Source organism: Pantherophis guttatus, chromosome 2 (assembly GCF_059756535.1).
Source record: "Pantherophis guttatus breed Tessera chromosome 2, ASM5975653v1, whole genome shotgun sequence".
NCBI lineage: Eukaryota > Metazoa > Chordata > Lepidosauria > Squamata > Colubridae > Pantherophis > Pantherophis guttatus.
In genome coordinates, this window is record NC_142064.1 from 156,396,526 (window position 1) to 156,420,150 (window position 23,625).

The window sequence follows — 23,625 nt, forward strand, 5'->3', positions numbered from 1 at the left end:
TTTGGGCCAAACTGCGGTCCTCGACTCTTCCCCCATCCGTCCGGTTTCCCATGTGGAGAGGCAACAATTCCCGCCGCCGCGAGCCAAAAGGAAACCTTTCTTGGGTATCCCTGGGGAAAAGGGATTGGAAAAGAGAACTAAAATTGTTAGTTAGGCACGTTGGCCTCGCTCGCTCGAAATTTATTTATTTTATTTATTTATTTTATTTGTTTAAATTTCTATACCGCCCTTCTCCAATGTAGGACTCAGGGCGGTGAACAGCCAAAGTAAAAACAAGACATACATACAAAACATACAAAATCTAAAAAACTGTTTAAAATAATTAAATATTTTGGCCGTAATTAAAACCATTCCAATTTAAAATCAATTTAAAATTTAATTTAAAATTGGGCAAGTGAGCCTGGATAGCTCAGCAGACTAATGCATTGTAATTTAACTCCAGCTGTCTGCAGTTAGTAAGTTCGAATCTCGCCAGGCTCAAGGTCGACTCAGCCTTCCATCCTTTCTAAGGTAGGTAAATTGAGGACCCAGTTTGTGGGGGCAATAAGCTGACTTTGTATAAAAATATACAAAAGTATGAAGGCTATTGCTTAACGTATTGTAAGCCGCCCTGAGTCTCCGGAGAATGGCAGCATATAAATCAAATTAAAAAAAAAAAAGCGGAAAGAGATTTCGGGTTAATAAAGCTGCGCTTCTTTGCTTAGTTTGCCCAAACCTCGGGCTCTTTCGCTCTCATCACCTCGCTCTTACTCTTTTAGATCGGCCGCACGCTCTTCCTTTGCCCTCCTAGAATGGACCCCTTCAAATCTGGCGTCCTCTTGTCTAACGGAGTACAGTAGCAAGCCTGAAGCCAGCACCCCGGCCAAAGTGGCACACGGGGAGAAAAGTTCCGTTCCGCAGTCTCCCCCGAAAGACACAAGTTTTCTGTTCCACTGGGATGCACGCTACAAATGAGCGGTCCCCTGTACCTTCAGACGGTCCTATGGAGAGGTGGGTGGGTTCCTGGACTACGGGGGGGGGGGAGGTGTCCTGCTATCCCAAATTATAATCATAATCATAAGTTTATTTGTCAAGCATATATAAGGTAACAGGTAAAAGTATAAACATAATTTGAATACATGAAAAGAGTAAGTAAAAAGGAATCTTAGGACAGGGACGGTAGGCACGCTGATGATAGCCCGCCTGCATTTGACACCCTAGCATTCCCTTCTTGAACACAAGTCCGCGTAGACCGCGATTGTTGCCATTTCACGCGGGAAAGTTGCACCTAGGCGGATACCCAGCGCACCTGCCTGAGGCGTTCACAGCATAACCCTCCAATTCCAGACAGCACGCTACGTTTTGCCCCAGGAACTTCATAGTAGCCACTTTCTGAGAATTGTTGGAGAGGATTTTCGGGAGACCCACCGCAGATCCGGTTCTGTTTTTTTTTTTTTAAAAAAAATAACAACAAACCAACCCCATCATTCGAGCACGCGGTCCGCAACAGCAATTTGCCACCGTCCGAAGAGAACCTGCTCTGCCGCACAGGCGCACGCCTTACGCATCCGACCGGGCGCCGGTCCTTTCCTGCGTGCGCAGGCCGCGCCCCCTCCCCTCCCCTCCCCTCCCCTCCTCCGCAGGTTGTCCCTGCGCGCCGTTCCATTCATCGCAAGGAGGAAAGCAGCAAGTACGTGCAGTCACCAGACCTGCTCGGTGTCCCTCTATTTGGACTTAGACCCCCCGAAGCAGGAAACTCGATGGGCACCGAGCAATTAAACAGGGATTCCACCCTATTATGACGTCAGTGGCGTTGTAGCCCCTCCCGCCCTCTATAAAAGCAGCCCGCGTACCGCAATCGGCTCAGCAGTTCGGTGGATAGTTCCATGGTGCTGAAACTCCTTTTGCCGTTTTTTGCCGGAGCTCCGCGTTGCTTGGGATCTTTGCTCCGGTCATGTTTGCCGCGGTCCGCTGCAGCTTCGTGTTGGTCTCCCTTTTCTACTTAAAAGGATGCGCCCAGAATTTTGGACAGACTCGGTTTATCTGCACCTCGGTGCCGGTGGATATGGACATGTGTACCTCTTCTATGCAGAGCGGCGGTAGCACCGAGGATATGAAGACCACAGTGCTACAGCTCCGGGAAACGGTGCTCCAGCAGAAAGAGACCATTATGAATCAGAAAGAAACCATTAGGGAACTGACCACGAAACTGGGCAGGTGTGAGAGCCAAAGCACTCTAGAAGGAGGCCCTGGTGAATCTAAAACGGGTGGGGGCTCCAACAGAAAGCAGACCGGCTCTTCCAAAAACACGATGGGAGATCTCTCCCGGACTCCAGCTGCTGAAACACTGAGCCAACTTGGGCAAACTTTGCAATCGCTCAAAATAAGGCTAGAAAACTTGGAGGTACAACTTTCTCCTTTCTGTTATTTCTTAAATCTAGGCAAGCAGATACTTCAGAGTTCGCTGTGAGTTATCCAGTCTTTGCTGACTTCCGTGTTGTTTTAATGGTGCAGCTTTGCCCTACATCGGAGGCAAAACATTCGCCATCCCATTCAAAATGTTCTCCATCGCTCAGTTCTTTAACAGATTGACTTGTTCCTTTTTAATAGGGCACTGCTCTTTCACTTGGTAAGCTCTGAATGAGTTTAGCTGTGTCAGAGTAGTGAGCCTCAGAACGAGTCTCTGGAAAAATAATGCTATGGTGTTAATTTGGTTTTTCCCAAGCCACTTACTCTCTTTGCTTCTCCCCCAACCTTGCACAGCAATTCAGTAGGATGAATTCTTCGAGCCAAACCAATTCCCTGAAGGATATACTTCAGAACAACATTGATGATTTAGAAAAGCAAGTGCTCTCTCGAATTAACAGCCTGGAAGAAGGAAAGTATAACTCCAAGAATGAGTCTGAAGAAAGAGGGAAAATAGAAAGCACCTTAACTTCCCTTCACCAAAGGATCACTGACTTAGAGAAAGGTAAAGCAACCTGGATTAAAATAGGTGTAGGGCTTTTTTCTGAATAGTGACCTACTTGGAGGAAGGAGTGTGGGTCCTGTATGTCCTTCCTAACACACACACACACACACACACACACACACACACACACACACACACTTCACTGTAATTTACATTCCTTAGTGGTGGCAGTTACTATTCTGGGGTGAATTATGAGTTTATGCAATTGGGAAGGGCAATAAATTGGTTCTATATGATTTGTCTAAAATAATATTGGCCCATGTTGGAAAAAATACTATTCACTAGTGAAGTGTCTTAGCAGATAGTACCCAATGCACGTCTTAATATAACTGATTTATATAGATTGAGTTCTATCCTCTAAGTGACCTAGAACAAGCAAGAGTATTTTTTTTCCTTCAGACTCCAGTAAAATCACTGCATCCATTTACATTCCTTGCTCCTACTGTGTGTATATATACAGTAATAGAGATATAAAAAGTCATTAAGAGTAAAAAGAGAGAAATGAGAAAAAGAACCTTTTCTCTAACTGTTGTCCATGTGATTAGGATTACTGTGCTGAAATGTGTTGGAGGGATTTGAATACTGCCATCTTAAGGCTCATTATATAATGAGAAAGAAAGAAAGAAGAAAGAAAGAAAGAAAGAAAGAATAAATTCTAAGATAAACTGTTCAGGTCTATGTGCTAGCATTGATACTGAGAAGTGATCAAGGCATTCCTACAAAGCTTCATTCCATTTTTGGCACTGCCTCATTAGAACAATCCGTAATACTGTGCATGTCTACTCAGAAATTAGTCTAATTAAACTTGCTTCCTGATAAATGAATGTAGCATTATAGCCTTAGTAACTCTGCAAACACTGAGAAAACACCCTTTCTTATCTTCCTTCAGGTCAGAAAGATAATAGGCCAACAGATAAATTTCAGCTGACCTTCCCTTTGAGAACCAATTACATGTACGCAAAAGTGAAGAAAAGCTTGCCAGAGATGTATGCATTTACAATTTGTATGTGGATAAAATCAAATGCCTCTCCAGGTGTAGGCACACCTTTCTCTTATGCAGTACCTGGACAAGCCAATGAGTTGGTACTTATTGAATGGGGTAATAATCCTATGGAGATCCTTATCAATGACAAGGTAAGTGTCATTCTTTTATTGAGGAAATATGCATGTATTAATAAATGAAAAATTGAAGGAGGCAAATTACTAATTAAATGTGTAGATAAACAATGAAAACTTTGCATTTGTTCTCCAAATATCATTTGGACATGAAGAACGTGTTTGCAAATCTTTGGTGCTAAATAATTACCGTAAGTGCTGGTATTAAAACAGAGTTCTATTTTTAAAATAAGAACACAAGATGAGTCTTTAAAAAAACTTCAAGTTTCAATGTATTCTCTAGAACAAGTAAAAGAAATCTAGCTTTTTATATGATTCTGAATTAAACCATTTGATTTGACCAACATTTAAAGAAGGGCTGTTGTACACAATGTAATTTTTAAAGAATTTTTTCAAGGAGAACTTCTAACTTTAGTGAAAACTTGCATATTTTCATAATATCACCAGCTTGTTTGTTTCATCCTTTCAATTACACTGTGCCTCCCCAAATTTATCAAGATAAATTCCAACTCAAGCAAGACACTCTTCTGAGGCTTAACAAATGCATTCTCTTTTAAATACTGAAGAAGTCAACTCTCGTTTTCTCAGATTTCCAGAATTGTAGAAATGCATGACAATATTTTCAGATCTGTTTCCTTATTGTCATAGTATTTAAACCTGCAAATCTAATTCTGTGTCCTAGAACATAAAACAAGCATCCTCATAAACTATACTTCCAATGCATTTCTGTTATGGTTACTCAGAAGTGAACCTTATTAAATTCAATAGGATTGATCCCAGATAAGTGCATTTTGCTTTAGATCGCAAACTTTTGTTATCCTTCAGATAATATAAATGGAGATCAAAATGTCCCATGGCTACTATGGAGATTTGACAACGTTCCCATCTTATTAGTAAATACAACAGCAACCAGATCTCCAATACAGTGCACAATATATTTGGAGAAAGGCATATCTGCAGCAATTCTCATTTTTCTTTCCTCAGGTAGCAAAGCTTCCTTTTGTCATTAATGATGGGAAATGGCACCATATCTGCATTGCATGGACAACCCGGGATGGTGTCTGGGAAGCTTATCAGGATGGCACCCAACGAGGCAATGGGGAAAACCTGGCCCCTTATCACCCGATAAAACCCCAAGGGGTCCTAGTGTTGGGGCAGGAACAGGTAAGGTCGTGCAGTGATGGCAGGAAATGACCATCCTCTGCAGCAGGGATAAGCAGAAGTCGGATTTGTGGGCTTTTAGAACTAAAATCTTGAGATCCACCAATTGGGATCATGTGCAACACACATAATTAAAGAATGTGAAGTCCAAAAAATTATTTTGAATGACAGAACTGAATGTCATTCACAATCTTCTAATATACATACAAAAAGACTCCTGGCTATCCCTCCTAACCACCCTCCCTCCACATATTTTTCATTTCTGCAATACGCTTTGGTGGAGGAAGAGTTATAGTTACTGCTGTTAAAAAAAGAAAATCCATGTCCATCTACTGCAGATCACACAGTGATCTACAGCAAATAATGGTCAGCTCATCCTTGCAGTAATTTGCTGTCATTTCATATAAAGATTGGTGAAGAAGGTGCTAAATGTTAGAAAAGGAGAAAACATCCACTTCTGGTCTTAATTGCTTTCAGTACTTCTGGATTTGCCCTTCTGAATTGTTCCAAGCTGATATAGGATCCCCTTCAATTCCAGATTGTGTATGCATGTGTGTACTGAAATCAGTGGGCACTGATTTGAGGGCTTTATGTTCTTCTGTTTTAGCTCTGATAATACTAGTCATAGGCTCCTGGTGCTAACATGACCCTGATCATATCAAAATACCTCACAGCCAAAGCATGCTTTGTTCATACATTATAAGGTTTATTGCAGCAAAGTTGCCATGAGTTTCAGCATTTAATTGGTTAGATATGAATAGATTTCCCAGACTTCTGCTAGAATTTCCAAGCTTTGTTCCCCAATACTCAAGATGGTAGAATTTAATTTGTTCAAAATAATAGCAGAAGAGAAATTAGGGTTGGTGGACTGGTGGGGTGGTAGGAAAAATGCTAAAATGGAGAGGAGTCCAGAATGCGTAGGAGTTAATCCGTTTCTTTTTGCGACACCTATTTAAGCTCTCTACATATAACTGTATATTATAAAATACATTAGTATAGATCTTTCACTGCACAAATAACATTTTCAAGATTTCTTCTGCAATAAGATTTAGGCACCAAAACTACTAACTAGTAATCTGTTCCAGTGTTTGCTAACTTGTACTTTTGGGATACGTTCAGTTGTAACCATTCATTTCTCAGCTATCTGTGTGTTGCAGTTCCAATATATTTTGAGGGTATTAGGTAGGGAAAGAGGGATTTACACAGAAGTGTCAATGTGTCACCTCTGCTTTATGACAGCACTATGTTTGGGGAGTTCTGGTCATCAGATCATAGATTCGGACTGACCTGAATATTTCCATGTAATTACTCATCCCAAATCATCTCAGGTTCTTCCCCTCCCACTTCATAAAAGCAGGCAGCTGTTTTCCTTATCTTACTATCCAAATAACATGGATAAATTCTCCCTAACAATGCTATTCATCCACCTGAAGAAACGGTGTAGTCAGAGATAGAAGGACACGGTAACTATTTCATGGGGGGGGGGGGGAGAATCACAAATTCAATTATTGTTTCTTGATTTCCTCACCACTACCACTCCTCATTTGTAAAACAAACTTTCTTCAGATGTGGATACATATAAGTTTAAAAGTTTTCGGAATTGGTTCAGAAATATTGATACACATTATTACATAGCAGAATGAAATTACGGCAGAAAGAACAAAATTAAATATAGCCAATTAGGGATAGTGTGAAAGAACACCAATTCAATCTATAGCTATTTAAAAATCTGGGCATTGAAAAAGCAATTCTTATAGCTGATTACTAAGCAAAGAAATAGCAGTTGGATGGATCTTGAGAGCAATCTTCATTCTTCGAGGCACACCAGCAATATTAGAACTTGTAACCAAAGCTTCTAGTTTTGAAAATATATTCTACAGAAAATGCACTTCAGTGACCGAATATTCTTGTCTTTATTCAATTTCCTATTGAGCTTCTTTAATGCAGTCTATTCTAGCTGACCTTTCCTTGTACCCGAAAAGCTTTCTGGCTCATTTCAAGTGTTTATTATACCAGGTTTTAAGATGGTCGATGCTGTGTTCCTTCTCTGGAGAAGGAAAAAGCACCTCGTGTACACGATGCTGTACCTATTTGCAGAGAATGACCTTTTCAAACCTTTGATTTTCATTTTTTTTTTCCATTCAAGGATACACTTGGTGGTGGATTTGATGCCACCCAGGCATTTGTGGGAGAACTGGCCCACTTCAACATCTGGGACCGAAAGCTCACCCCGGGGGAGGTCTACAACTTGGCTACTTGCAGCACCAAAGCCCTGCCTGGTAGTGTCATAGCCTGGTCTGAGACTAACATTGATATTTATGGTGGAGCCACCAAATGGACATTTGAAGCCTGCCGTCAGATCAACTAAATCTGCCATTCCTTCCCCATCCCTCTCCCAGATCCACTCAACCCTGGGTGAACAGACATTCTTCTCATCCAGGAATGTTTTACAGACAACTTGCCTTCCTTTTTTTTTTTTCTGTCACTTTCCAAAATCATATTACTTGTCCTGAAGAACCAGTATTTTATTGTGGTGGGTGGGGGAGGGAAGACTAGGAATCTAGGAAATGTAAATGGAATTTCTTGATACCATTTTAAGATCACTGGGAACTTTGCAAACTGGCAAAAAAAAAAAAAAAAAAAAAACCAAGAAGGTTCCTAGCTTTCCTCCCACTGCTTTATGACGTCACGAGATGAATGGTCTGATTTTTCTGGCTTGCCAACTTCGTTTGAAGCCTGAGTGCCTTTGGGCTGGTGCAACTCTTTCAGCACATCTGTCTTCATTTGCATATACTTTTTAAAGGTTATCTCTATATATTCCTACTCTACTCAATGTCTTTTAAGCAGCCATTCTCCTCTAGGCAGTTATTGATTGATTGATTTTTTTAAAAAAATTGTATTTACAATTAGTTTTCCGAGTTAACGGGATGGCAAAAGCTTTTGAACGGTGCATAAGGAGGCTGGATAAGGAGAAGAGGTGAGGGAAATGGTTTCTTTTCTTAAATGGATCAGGTCCTCTACTGTCCCTCACTGGTGGTGTTCACTACTGGTTATAGCCAGAATAGGATGGAGCCATCTTTGCCCCTTCAAACGTACAGGTAAGACTCGGGAGAATTGCCAAGCTGAGGATCCTGGATGGCTTGTCCAGGTCTGGGATAATATGTAGGAGCAGCTGTTGCTTATCCATGCCAGTGCAGCTGTAAAACAGCCTGTTTTCCTACACTGCCTTTATTTTGCTTAGAGCCTAAAGGATCTGCCTCTGTTAGCCATCAAGCTTATGTGAAGTCTAGAGAGAGCCATCGTCCCAGAGACATTAACTACTGTTTCTTCCAAAGCTCTGTGGCCTGAAGATGGCAGTGAATTCCCAAACCCCTTCCAGGGTTGACCTTCCCTTCTCAATTTCATAGCCAACTCTTCCCCTCCAAAAACAATGCATCTTGGACGTCTAATGGAAGACTTGACTGAGAAATGGGATCATTTTCCCACCCCTTTGAGACATTCCACCCCCTTGCTTAACCTCCTTTACTCTAAGAGCCATAAACCTGAAGGGCTTGTTGTGGGGTGGGGGGAGGAGGGAGGGAGGGATGGGGAGGAACAGGAGTCAGATCCAAAGTATGTGGTTACCTTCTGACTTCCATGGCCATATTTGGGAACTGAGAATTTTGTTTTTATCAGTATAAATGGGGCATCATTGCAGGGGGCAGGATTGCCTAGTACAATGAGCCTTGCTTGGACTTTTCCCTAAAGGGCCCTGTGTCAGATGCTGTGTTAATTTGTTCAAAGGTTTTCCTTTTTGAGAGGTGAAAGGGAATGGTGGGAAGGACCCATTTCAGCCAATAGAGCTAAGAAGCCAAGCAAAGGGCTCGTCTTGGTTTTGCTCCATAGACCCAGAGGATGGAGGAGGGAATGGCTGTGTAGCCATTTCATGAATCTGTTTGGAACTAACCCTGTGCTGTACTTTGGAAGCATACAAGGAATCCTGGCCTGAATGTAAGAGTAGATTCTTCGCAAACCTTTGTGAAAGATGACAAAGTGCATTTCTGTTGTAAAATCCACAGTATTAAGGGTATCTTGAAAAGGACCTAAGACTAGGAAGGCATCTTGGTTGTCTTCTCAGTGGGGATTGTGCTTTGTTTAGACAAAGGAACCTACTTCCCCTGCTTGCGCACACACACATCTTCAGTGGCAACTAGTTGCAATTCAATGGTGTTCCTTGCTTTGGTTCCCGTTTACGGTACTCTTAGATTTCCGCAGGCTTCTAGAGAGACAAGGGGTGCACTGCCATTTCTTGCATGTTTCAGTAGGAGCATCAATTGTGTTTCCTTGATCTAATGCTTGCCTCCTTGCATGGGCTACTGCAGAGCTGTGGGGGTGTTTGCCAAGCAATAGTTCATGCTTTAAAAACAAATCATTCAAGCACATTAGTAGAGGTCAGGTGTGGCTGGAGAAAAGGCAGTTATTCATGCCGTGTTCTACCCCCTGATAAAAGCATGACCTTAAAAAAAACCACAGAAAACCTACCACCTAAAAGACGAGCAATGAACTTGTTAACATTCAAATCAATGGGGACTGTTTCTTTCAAGCATGCTCTTATCCCCAAATGTTTTGGGATGTTAGCATTCTCCATTCAGCACGGGAGTGATTCCAAGCAGGTACTGTTTATGCCTTTCTGCTGTTCAATGAACATTGTGCTTTTGGAGCAGACTAACCGATATCTGCCGAAGTGCATGTCCTTGGGGTTATCCCTTTAGTGCAGTGGTTCTCAACCTGTGAGTCGCGACCCCTTTGGGGGTCAAACGACCCTTTTACAGGGGTCGCCTAAGACCATCGGAAAACACATATTTTCAATGGTTTTAGGAATAATTTTATGGTTGGGTCACCACAACATGAGGAACTGTATTAAAGGGTCGCGGCATTAGGAAGGTTGAGAACCACTGCTTTAGCGTCACTTTGGGGTGGCCTCTTCCATGCCAGGTTTCCCAGGAAAGAGACGTTCAGCATCAACGTTGCTTTCCTGGACATGGACTAGATAGCAGACCCACCCTGCCCCAAACCAAGGCTACTACTGCCTAATACAATTGATGTTCCCTCTTGCACTGAATAATTCATGCCTCTCTCAGGTGATGTCCTTTTATACAAGCAAAATGAGCACTAAACAAGCAGCACGCGTGTTTGCCTGAAAATATTGTCTTGACAATTTCACCACATTCCTAGGGAGGGTTTTCGCTGGCAAAAACGCCGCCATGGTTTTGCGCGGAGGGACCCCCGTATGAGGTGTCCTCTATTTAGGCAGTCAGTGAATCCACCTCCTTCTGCCATTTGATTCCAAACATGCATAATTAAAAGTCAGTCCTATTTGCATCTAAGGAGCCTACTTGCAAAGAAGGCTTAAAGTCACAGATTAAGTGTGAGATTAGTTGAGATATCGTTTCACCTTCCCTTGAAAGTTTATCTATTGTTCGATATGTCCAGGCTTTCTGTTTAAACACACACTCACACGCACTCATGATCTCTTGTATAAAATAAAAAATAAAAAAGTTTACTTATCAAGAAAAGGGTATTTTTATTAGAAAAGAGTATATTGAAAATAAACGGGTATTCCCTCGAAAAATACTTTTAAACTACAGAGGAAGGATAAACAGAACAAGAAAGTTTATTTTGAAATATATAATGTTTTATATGGTTTCTGTAAAAAAAGAAAAAGAAAAAGAAAGAAAGAGGGACTTCCTGGTTTGTACGATTCTATTGCAGCCCTCAGCCTTTTCAAACATCTTTCCCTTTTTCTGAACGTGGTCGAGGCATTTTTCCTTGGCCGTGGGGAAGAAAGGGAGAGGATCGTAAGATGTGTGAAACCCTTTGGAGTAACTCTAAAGCTGTGGCAAATGCAAATGCAATTGGATAGGCAGAGAAGCAACTCAAGGCTAAGGATGCACTCACACAAGGCTGCCGCTTGTCACAGAGTGAAGAGGGCCGTGCAGCCCTTCACCTGATAAAGCTACACGAGAGAGCTAAGGGGAAAGAAAGCCCACCTGAACAGACTCACCAAAAGAAGCCCTCTAAATAGCTTTCTTTTAAATAGCACCATACAGCAGCGTTCCTTATACAGTGCTCTTTTAAGATGACCAGCCAAATTGTACCTTGTAAGATCGATCTGCTCATGAAGCTTATTAGGCACCTTCTTCAGTATAATCTGGCGAAGGGGAGGAAAAAAATCATAAAACGGTCAACGAACTCAGTCCAAATTGCATGCCACTTGCCCTATAAAGAAAAAAAAAGGATAACGTTACTATTGTATATACTGTACAGTGTGAAAGACAGTATGTTTCTTGAGTTATCATTCTGTTAACCAAAGCTGTATATTTTCCTATTTCTTGCTATTAGTCTTTATTGGATTTTGAAAGAGTTATTGTTATACCTGACATCCAGAGAACACATCAGCAGTTCTTAAAATGCACTACTGTTTCTACTAGTTCTTCATGCTTTTCCCTCCATTTTATTGCTGAAACTACATGAATTGTCGAGTTTATTTTTACACAATAAAAAAACAATGAAAGACACGAGTTTGCATTTATTTTCCTCCCCACCCTAGTTTCTTTTCCGGGAAGAACCTCTATGTTGGGTACTGTTTCCGGGTCACTGCCACCTTTCTGAATGAGTTGTTTCTGGGAAGAGATTGCTGGGATTCCCACTCAGAACCTCCACAGAGGTGCAATACATCTGCAAAACCAGCTGTTGCCAAAGAGGTGCAACCCCCAACACCACGCCAAAAGGCTAAGACCTGCTCAGAACATTCACTACCATTTCTTCTACCCTGTTTCCTCCAAAATAAGACATCCCCTGATAATAAGCCCAATCAGGCTTTTGAGTGCATGGTAATAAGGCCAAGTGCTTATTTCAGGGTTCAAAAAAAATATAAGACAGGGTCTTATTTTCGGAGTAACACAGGTATCTAAACAATTTTGGTTGTCCAATTTTTTGGGGTTTGCTACCTTTTTTGGCTCTGCTTTTATTGATTGCCTTGATTTAATGCATCTCCTGCACTCAACCCACGGTGTATTTTTTCTACTCCATGCTGTAGTAGGTTGGGGATCAAGATTTCAGATATTTTCCACTTCTATGTCTTAGTGATCTTGGAGGACTTGTAGCATAGATTTCTGATGCACATTGACTGGGTCATATTCCAGTCTTGTCTGGTAGAGCAGCAGTTTCATCAGCTAGTGAGATCTAGTTAATGGTGCCAGTGAGACAGAATTGCAGGCCACAAGTCCATGTACGAGCAGAACAGCCCTTAAATTTCTGAAGTAGTACAGTTTATTAACACAAGAGTAAGACTTAGTAAGACCCTTTATTTAGAGCCTAAAATTTCTCTTTTCTACTTCTAAGAGACCTAGCATTTAGATCACAAGAGGGATACATTTCACCGAAGAAAACCAACTTACCACTTACCTTCTTCACCAGGATATAACAAAAAAATAAATAAATTAGGAAATGGAAATGGGAAACAATGAAGAAATGACCCTTAAGATGCAGTTTAGGATGACAAAAGCCAAATTGCTCAAATAAACCTCCAGAGATTACACATAAGTTTCTACTTTAACAGATACAGATAATGACATCTTCCAAAAGTCAACTCCCATCTCCCATTTTCATTGCCTTCTATTTTCTGGTTGTCAGGGAAACAACATCTTGGAGCTGGGCTCTTCACAGTTAAGTGCAAATAATTCCACCAAAACACCTCTCTTAGAGAGTTTTGATATTGGAGTTTGCCCTATTTCTTTTTAAAGAGTTGTTTGCAAAATAAATAAAGAAGGGAAATGGAAAGAGAGCCAGCCTCCTATTTATAGACATTCAATCTTGTTTCAGGAGTTTCAGAGAACCAGCACAGATTTATTCCCATAGATGTTTGGGATACCTGTGACCAGAATTTCAAGGTCGGCAATACAATGTAGCATTCTAAACTTCAGGTAGAAGAGATGATTCAAAGAAACCACAAGAGTCTCAGTTTCATCCCCTTGGTGAGAGAAACAACGAGGGAAATTTTCCTTGCTGCAACTCCAGTGTTTGTATTATTCAGTTATAAAGGCTGTATAATTTTGCAGTAGAAGATTGATGTTAAAAATGCAAGGGAAAAATTCTGAATTGTTCCAAGGTATCATGGAGTCGTATGATCACCCTGCAACGGTTTTCCTAACAAATGGAAAACAATCAAACTACCAACAAATCACTAATTTTTAAAAAGAGATCCATAGGGGATTCAGGAAATAAAAGATGGCTAGCGTAATATCTTTTCTGGGTAATTGGACAGAAAGCATTATTAATGATGAAATTGCCAAACAGATAAAAGAATAGATAAGGCTGATGAAGGAGCAATGTGGCTTCTGCAAATATTCTATCTCTCCAAACTTTCAGAGGTTTTAAAAATTGTCAAAAGGTTTTTCAAAAAGCATCATATTGTAGAGTTAGAGCGTTAGTTATTTTATTTGTTCAACTTGTATGCCGCCTTGAGTCTTCGGAGAAAGGCGGCATACAAGTTGAACAAATAAAGTTAGGGATCAGCGATAAAGTGGCCATGTATGTTTATAAAGCAAGATTACTTAGGATAGCTAAACAGTTAAGACTTTAGGCTTGTTGGCAGTTCAAGACCCAAGCACTGTGCAATGGACTGAACTCCTGTTACTTGTCCAAGCTCCTGCCCACCTAGTAATTTGAAAACATGCAAATGCAAGTAGATTAATAGGTATATTAATCTAGCTGTGGTGGTGCAGTGGTTAGAATGCAGTATTGCAGGCTAATTGTGCTGATTGCTGATTGCTAGCAGTTCAGCTGTTTGAATCTCACAAGGCTCAAGATTGACTCAGCCTTCCATCCTTCTGAGGTCGGTAAAATGAGGACCCAGATTGTTGGGGGTAATATGCTGACTCTGTAAACCGCTTAGAGAGGTTACTGTGAAGTGGTATATAAGGCTAAGTGTGCTACTGCTATTGCTATATTTCAGTGGGAGGGTAATGGCATTCAGCATATAGTCATGCTGGCCACATGACCACAAAAACATCTTTGGACAACATTGGAGATGAACCAAGGCCCCTAGGGTCTGACACAATTATTCAGGGAACCTTTACTTGAAAAAAAAAATTAACAAGAGAGGGAAAGCATGCAGAGCATGGCTTCTGAAATGTTTTTCAGATCCTTTCCCAGCTATGAGTATGGGAGAAATGAAATCTGTATTTTCTTAGTGGTAATGAAGTATTCTGTTGAGTCTGTGTGTGCATGCATGTTTCTCCTTTCTTCACAGGTTGCATATCTCTGTGTGGTATGTGAGCGTGCACACTCTGTGAAGCACAGTGCAGACTGCCTACATTTGGAGGCTTCAACTGGGAGAAAGAAAGGGGTTTAAAATGGATGAGTCAGCATCATTCTGAATCCCTGCCCAATTGCCACTCCAGCAGAGATGCATGGAAGGATCTAGTCTATCTTCAAACCCAACTTTTCTTTTGTTGGGTTCTCCCACTGTATCACATTTGGTTCTGCTCTTCTGATCTGTTTGGGGAGAGTTATTCTGCTGACGGACAGATAGACAGAATGTCACGTCCCATTACATAATTACTTTCCAATGTTCTGTGGGGGTGGAGAGATTAACAAAGACAGCGATGAGCTCCAGAAGGATTTTGGCACACCGCTTCTAGCAGGAAAGTATTCAAACATTCATATTGCACTTAAGTGCAAATAGACATCTGAAGTAGCAGTCACCACAGAGATCTTGGAGTGATAGTATAGTGGAGAGCTCAGTGTGCAGCTGCTGGAACTGAAAATAAAACAGCCAATATGTAATATCATTATATAAATGGGTGACGCAATCCCATTTAGCACACTGTGAATATTTCTCTTTATCACACCTCAAAGTGGATATCATAGAGCTGGAATTATACTGAAAAGCTTAAGCAGACCAATCAAAGGCTTGGAGCAGCTGAGGGGGAAAAATAACAGAGAAGTTGATCAAGCTTAGTAAAAAAGAAAAAAAAAGAAATGGGAAATATAATCAAGATTCTGAAATTATGGGGAGGAAATAGGGAAATACATAAGGTAAAATCTTTTCCCTTATCATGATATTAGAATCTAGGAATAATCTATGGAAATTGAATAGTGAAAGAACTAGACAAGGAAACTATGTCTTCTCTCAGCTCATAGTCAACTTGTAGTATTGACTTTCAGGAGTATAGGAATGGCCATAAACTTGAGCAGTTTTTAAAAAACTATTATAGAAATTCATGCAGCATGGCTATTTTTCATAATGGTTATGTCTTACTTCAAGTGTGAAGCAATAAAACACTTAGTGGTACTTAGTAGGAAACAAAACTGGAAGGATACTATAGTACTTGTGTCTTGCATAAAGGCAACTTGATGATTCCTGCTACTACTCTGGGTATATTTTACTATCTGTTAGCGGACCTCCCACTAACGAATCTAAGTAACTCAACCTTTGTGTACCAGTAATTCATTACAGGTAGTCCTTGACTTATAACAGTTCCTTTAGTGACCATTTGAAGTTACAGTGGCACTGGAAAAAGTGACTTATGTCTGTTTTTCACACTTGTGACCATTGCAGCATCCCCAAGGTCATGTGATCAAAATTCAGACCCTTGGCCACGGGCTCATATTTATGACGGTTGCATGTCATGTGATCGCCTTTACCCACCTTCTGACAAGCAAAGACAATGGGGAAGCCAGATTCACTTAACAACCGTGTTACTAACTGCAGTGATTCACTTAACAACTCTGGCAAGAAAGGTCATAAAATGGGGCAAAACTCACATAACAACTGTCTTGCTTAGCAACAGAAATTTGAGGCTCCATTGTGGTCTAAAATCTGATTCGTGTCAGAATTCATCAACAGGTAGAGTGAACTGGTGTTTAATACCAGACTTGCATTTAATTAGTAATAAATCAAAATCAGGTCAGGACTTTTGAAATTCTGAACATAATCCTTTTAGGATTCATACATATTTTTTTTCTTCAAAGCATGCACATATTAAAGCCTCAGCATTTTTTACTTCTAGCTGCTTGCAATACATTCTATGATGTTTCCATTATGCTTTATAGTTGTCGACACTATCCCTGTGGTAGTCCATTATTCCAATTGTTTTCTTTTCTTTCTTTTTGATATTTTGCCCTGTATTCAAGAAGAAGTGAACAATTCTTAAGCATATTTGTCATAATCTATTCATAAGGAGGAGGATTAGTAAGTGACCGGTGCTGTCATTTCTGGATATATATAAAGAAATGAATCATTTCTTTATATATCAAGTGACTGACGCTGGTCACTTACTAACATAACATCATCATTACTACTATCAAATGTGCATGTCTCTTTTCTTAAACATTAATTGGAAATTCAGGCAATGAGTAGTGACTGAACTAGAGCCAAAGCAGGGCAAATAAGAAACATATATATTTAAAAGATACGTTCTCAAGGAAACAGTGAAATTTTCATGCCACAGTAGACAAAGTATTTTATCTTAAACAAAGAGGAGGTGAAAAAAAGATGTACATAAACATGTCTAGACAGAAATATTCTAGAAGTGGATTGCTTAGTAGCCAGAAAATGATGGGTGGCAATTAATAAAGAAAATGGGAAAACTAGAGTGGACATGTAGATTGAATAGAGCAGTCTGCAGAAAAAACATACTTCTAGTTGCATTGCTTCTGTTTCAATTGGACTTGTTGCCTGAAAAGGATACTTATAGTAGTAATATTAATGCTGATCTCTCTGTGTGAATCTTATATTTATATCCTACTTGATGGCCAGCCATGACTTCAATAGTATTACATTATTGTTCACATTACCTACCTTTCTTTCTTAAGGATAACATACAGAAAATAGCATCCATTTTTACAACAAAAACATTAACGTTTATACCAGTGGTGGGTTTCAAAAATTTTTACAACCGGTTCTGTGGGCGTGGCTTGGTGGGCATGGCATGACTTCGTGGGCGTGGCTTGGTGGGTGTGGCAGGGGAAAGATACTGTAAAATCTCAATTCCCATCCCACTCCAGGGGAAGGTTACTGCAAAATCCCCATTTCCTCCCAATCAGCTGGACTTGGGAGGCAGAGAATAGATGGGGGCGGGGCCAGTCAGAATTTTTACTACCGGTTCTCCAAACTACTCAAAATTTCTACTACAGTTCTCCAGAATTGGTCCGAACCTGCTGAAACCCACCTCTGATTTATACATTGGAATGTGAGTTCAACTGAATTCTGACAGAGACTCCTGCCTCCTGCCCCGATCTTGATTTGCTCCTTTTATACAACATCCTCTGGTTTCCAGTCAGAACTGGCCAAAACATATTTTTTTAAAAAAGTGGTTTGGGTTGCAACCCAGGATTCTGTCTCCTGGGAAATTAAGCCCTCTTACCAGCAAAGAATAAAGGGGTAATAAGCATCTCTTTATTTTAGACCACAGTGACATGGCTTTCTAGGCAATCTTTAACCCAGGTAATAGACGATGGTGCTGTGGGTTACAAAGAGATAAAATCAGAGAGGAGGAGGTGTGTGTGGTGGACGTGTGCAAAGTCTCTGTGGCAACAGCAAAGATAACACCAAGAGAAAGTTTGAAATTCAAGACATAAGCTGGCGTTATGGGAAAGCAAATGAGGAAAAGACTGATTAGGACCATAAATAGTACTTGGCCATGATTCATCTTAACCATATTACATAAGCCTTGATGGGTGCATTTGTCCAACTTGCTAATGCAAAACAAAGCAACCACGTTGCAACTTGGTGTGATGATTGAACCCAGTTGTTACAGGAAATCCAGGAGATTTCTTCATAGCTATAACAGCCCTACAGCCAGCAAAGCACAGGTGAACTAAAGAAAAGTCTGCACGGAATTCCCTGATACCTTGCAATCATGATTTCATTCTGCCTCCAGGTATAATTGCTAGAGAAAGAGGGGGGAAATACTGTATTGTACCCTTTAACCATGATGACAAGACATTAATGATTATATATCCTGCTTAAACTGTCTTTATTACTTTAGGATAAATTGACACAAATGGTTCAGGACATCAGGGGGAAAAACAGCTATAACTGATTGCAAGCTTTTGCATTCAGAACAATTCTTCAGGATGGAACTAAGTAACAAAAGCACAACAAAAGCACAAGCCTCAGTCACAAGGGAAAGAGGAGGGAAACCTCTGGTTTTGGATTATTTTATTTACCTAGTTTGTATGATTGAAGTATTTTCATTCCAGTCTTCATCCTGGGAGAGTAAGGCAGGATGCAAGAGACATTTTAAAAACATGATAGCAGTTCTACCAAACTTTACTAGTAAAATTATAAAGCAGCTCAATAAAAACAATCACAAAAATATAAAAGCAGCAGTCTACACAAGCAAACAGCATGGTACTTTTGAAACAAATGACCCTATTAGTAAATTCAGAGAAAACTACTCCTGTCAGAGTCATGTTTGGTAAGATGGGCAGTTATATAAATTTGATTCATAAATACAGAAAATATAGTTAGCCTGGTATTAAAAAGATAGCAATGATAGATTTATTTCATGATCTTTATGTGGTTCTCACTATGTGTATATGTATATTTCTATGCAATTATTTCCCTTGTTAAGCATCTAATGATGTGGAAAGCAATGCTAATTTTGTTGATCCATTAAAACAAAATCTATGTTTTATAATATAGGAGAGCCATTTTGATTGTTCTCAGTGAAAGTTTTTCTCTACTAAGGATATTCATTTTTCCCTGCTAATAATTATTGAAGTTTCTCATTGATCCACCTTCTCATTAGTTTTTCTTGCTAACCTATAGATTCTTCCATTAGAAGAATCCATAAGTCTGGCACGAAGCTCTTGCAGTAATCAATAGTGAACAGCCACATGACAATCACTATCAGATGTTCTAATATAACCACAGACATTTATTTTAGAATGGTACTTTCATACATGAATAAATTTACAGTATATAGATACTGGATCTTTTGGGCAGGGAATAAAGGGCTCTGATTTAAATATATATGAGATTTGGGGGTTGTTTATAAGCCTATACTAATTATTCATTTTAGAATAATTAGATCGGGAATATAATTAATGTGCTAGCCTAGGCCCTGATGTGCTGCTAAATGCCTTCTCAAAGCTTTTCTTCCTTATCTATTATGAATCTCCGTTGGAAATTGAGTTTCAACAACACTCCCATCAGCACTGACAGGCAAGCCATTAGTACATTAAAAAGGAGAGCAAACCCCACTCCCTTCTAGCACTGAAGATGTTACTTAGATGGATAGCAAAATGTCTGCAAGCAAACAACCAATCTCAAAGAACACCAAGGACTCTACATCTCAGTTTTGTCCAGTCATCTTCAATCTGTGTCCTTCAACAGTGTTACATCCATAACTTTGAAAACTCCTAGTGTTTGGAAGTTGAGCCATGGCAACTGGACCTCCTCCTCCTCCTCCTCTTCCTCCTCCTCCTTTTTCTTCTTCTTAAAAAGAAGTCCAGTTGCCATGACTCAACTTCCAGACAACTCTACTTGGATGACTGAGAATCTTCATTGATTTGCTGGCTAGAAATTCTGGAGAAGTCCTCTGGGAGAATGCCACTGTTCTCTATTCTCCTCCTTTATGCTGTTTCTTTCCTTCCACTTCTCTCTGATATGATCTTTCACGTGTCTTCTTTTTACAATTACTGGTGCTGGTTACATGTAACTTCCTCGCTTCTCTTTCATACAGATCCTATTTCCTTATAAACTGAATAAGCATAAACATCTCTATGCGTGTGTATCTACATGCAGGTGTTATAATTTAATTTCGTTCAAATGAAAAGAGTCATAATCAATGCCTCTCTCATCAACAGGGCAAAGTCAACAGTTTCTCACCACCACAAAGACACAACAGTGACTTTATTTGATTGTCATGATGAGGTTTGGAGTTGAAAAACCTTCAAAAATGTCTTCTTTAATATGCATTAAAAAGAGGCATCCGCAAGGGTCAAAACAAAAGAGATGACAGCCACAAATCATGTATTCAAACCTCATCCTCTTTTTTTTACATGCTTTTCACAGTCTTGAGCAGGTTACATCAAACTGAATTATAACCCTCCAATGGCAGCAGCAAGCAATCTATGATCTTGGGGCTACATTTGGCTTCTGGCTAATTTCTCATAGCCTCAACCAACTGAACATACTTAAATTTTACATTATTCTGTAGAAAATTAGACACCAGACTTCTGGGGAGATTAATCTGATCTACGCTAGTAGTGAAGAAGGAAAGAGGGAAAGAAGAGACTATCAGGAAAACAGAAGAACGTCAGGAGGAGAGAAAGAATGCTCCACACAGTTTGAGACTTGGCTCTGTCTGGTAAACCAAGTGCTATTGCTCTACTCCCCATCCATCCTTTAAATGCAGCCTGTCAAATTGCTTCCTCCAAGGGTCACGGTCCTTCCATGCTACCTACTATCTTTGCTCAGGCCAGGTAACAGTGACCTCATCACTTGCCTGTATAGATTTTCTGAAAGCCTACAACAAACACTTGCAGATCATCTTGTCTCATTCTCACATTGCAACTGATAATTGGTATTTTATGAAGCCAGATGGAATGCGCTCCCTACATGACCACCCTCCCTGCCCACCCACCCCCACCCCCAATACTAACACGACAGCAGGATGGTGCCAGCAAGGATTCTGTCCAAAAGCAACTTCTTTTCTGGCTTGTTACTCAAAAGTCGTACTACCCCAGGCTCCCTTCGAATTATTTATTGGGTTTTGGCAGGCTATCAAGGCTTACAAAATTAGTCTCAAAGCCAAAATATTTGGTGCCACGGATCTTGCCAGCTGACTGATGAAACACTGTTATTGCACTGTTCTATTCCATTTAATTTTTTGCTCCAGACTCCTGGCTTTTGATGAAAGAAGTTTTTTTTCTCTCTCATGCACACTCTTTCTCCCCAGCATTCATTTACACTTATTTCCCCAGTGCATTATCCAAGCTCTCTGAGCATCCACAAACATGTTCAAATCTTCGCTGTGACACTTTGTTTCTGTTAGAAATGAATTGCAGAATCAGGAGAAGAAGGGATTTACGAGATCCTCAGTTTCAGGTCACAGACAGAGGCATGAACCTGCTTTAACCTCTCTTTATCTATGCAACCTCAGCTCCAAAGATATTCCATATTATGAGAAATACCTTCGTACAGCCACTGCACAAAAAGCAAGCAACTCAATAAATGTCTATCTTGTTCTACGTGCCCTGAAACAACTTTTGCCAGCCTGCCACCATTCTTAGAATAAGCTTCATCTTTCCAATGGCTAGTCAAAATATTTCCAGAAGCATCTGGACTCCATAATTACTTGTCTTGCCTACTTTAGAATAGACCCTTTACAAAATTCACCTTTTTGCTGGAAGCCTTGTTTATTCTCCTAAGTCCTTGTGTTCAACTGCAATAATGTCTGAGGTTCATCACCTAATTTTGCCTGAAATTAAAATGGGAAATTATTTAGGAGATTTTTTGCTGAGAAAGCACATGCAATGAAGTTTGAAAGACACAAATTCTTTGGAGGTGGTTCACACACAATGGAGGACGGGATGCAAAATTTTAATAAAATCAGGAGGTTGTGAGAAATGTTTCTAGCAACATCCTGGTGGGGGAATGTCTGTATGCCAAAGAAAATTTAGTCAAGATACAAATAAAGACAAGTCATGTTGAGATTACAGTATGGACCGAAGTAACTAAGGAACCCAAATACTTTTTAAGAAAAGAACCAAAGTGTAAATTAGTTATTTATGTCTGCTTCAGGGATGGAAGTTTATATCTTTTCTTGAAAATTCATAGTACAGACAGTCCTGCATCATCATTAGTCCATTGGTACACTCTTGATCTTTCCTGAAAAAAGGGAGCAAAAATTATTGTAATTGGAATACAAAGTTGATATTTGTGGCCCTATGGAGTCCAGGAATGACTAGGTTGTGAGGCTCGAAGAAGGGGATAAAGAAGTTAAAGGAATCAGGAAAAAAAATATTCAGCACCATGAGGTGTGAACAGCAAGGAAAACATGAAGTTGAAAAAAAAATCCAGAGAATGACAGCAGCTGGACCACTATTTCAGTGAGGATAACACCTACAACCTGAGAAGAAAGGCCACAAGTACAAGATAGGCCCTAAAGGTCTAGGTTTGGGCAGATCTAACTCTTTGCCTTGGCAGTCCATATTTAAAAATGAGCATTTCCAAGTTTGCAACCTGGGATAGAAATCTGTTCTTAGATTGAGAAAAACGAACAAGAATTAGAGAGAGACCTGGCTTTCTATTACTTAATTAGTAAACGCTGAAGCAGTTTTGATCATTAAACATCAATTTTTCTTACAGAAATGGAACATTATTTTCATTTTTAAATTAAATACTGTGATGGAACACCATAACATGATTTTGGCTTCTTTTTTTTAAAAAAAAAAATTGATTTCACTTTAAGCCAGAGCCTTCATTCCACTAATGACAAGTTACCATCCAGTCATAACTTGCATGACATTTATTATGCAACATGAAAGATTTCAAGAGGATCTGGGGGAGAAAGAAGTTGGAAGAATTGTGCCTAGCCTACTGTTATGATGACACATTTCAAGTTTCTTTTCGGGGGGAGAAATTCAAATAGAAAACTTTTTAAAAACTTTGGCTAATTAGGAGAAGTTAGTTGAAATGTTGAATGCTGGCATTATGACAGGTTCGTCTCTCCTCTCCTCCTCTCTCCTGTCTGATTTTGCCATTGACACAGTACTCCTGGTCCTTGGGGGATGAGGGCCTGCCAAAATGTCCAAAAAGCATGATCTTTTGGAGGACAGTAGCAAACAAGTCGAGCTTACAAAACAAAACTCTGAACATGAACGAGCCAGGCTTCACTAGAACAGATACATTATAGATATATGAGGTATATATAGAGAGATACATTATAGAAAGATGAGGAAGAGGTGGGGGAGGGAGGGAAGGAGATGAGAGAGAGAGAGATGATAGCGATAGAGATGATATATAGAGAGATGGTAGAGATAGAGATTGAGATGATAGTGTGATAGAGATATGTCAGATAATTATCTAAAATAGTGCCACTGAACTACACTGTCTATACTGGAAGGATGGTTTTGTGTTTATACTTTCCCTCCATTTTGTCTAAGAGACTGAAGGGGGAGTGGCTTAGCCACTCTATAAATATGACCTCCTTTACCCACCCACACTGGGGAGACACTTAGGAGACACATGGGAGACATACAGGAGACACACAGGAGAAGGGATTATGCTCTAGGCACATTTACCTCAGAAATAAATAAAGACCAAGATACAATGTTCTGTGATTTAAAATGTAAATAGTTTATTGATTTTAAATAAATAAAGTTTTTCTTGATAAAAGAAA

General features: G+C 40.0%; 1 protein-coding gene across 1 annotated transcript; it reads left to right on the forward strand.

Moving 5' to 3' along the window:
- Positions 1 to 1,643: 1,643 nt before the first annotated feature.
- Positions 1,644 to 10,936, forward strand: NPTX1 (neuronal pentraxin 1). Its single transcript, XM_034412795.3, has 5 exons — positions 1,644 to 2,383; positions 2,743 to 2,950; positions 3,840 to 4,084; positions 5,051 to 5,230; positions 7,374 to 10,936. The coding sequence occupies exons 1-5, from the start codon at positions 1,934 to 1,936 to the stop codon at positions 7,593 to 7,595; spliced, it is 1,305 nt and encodes a 434-aa protein (XP_034268686.1). The 5' UTR covers positions 1,644 to 1,933; the 3' UTR covers positions 7,596 to 10,936.
- The last annotated feature ends 12,689 nt before the right edge of the window (positions 10,937 to 23,625 follow it).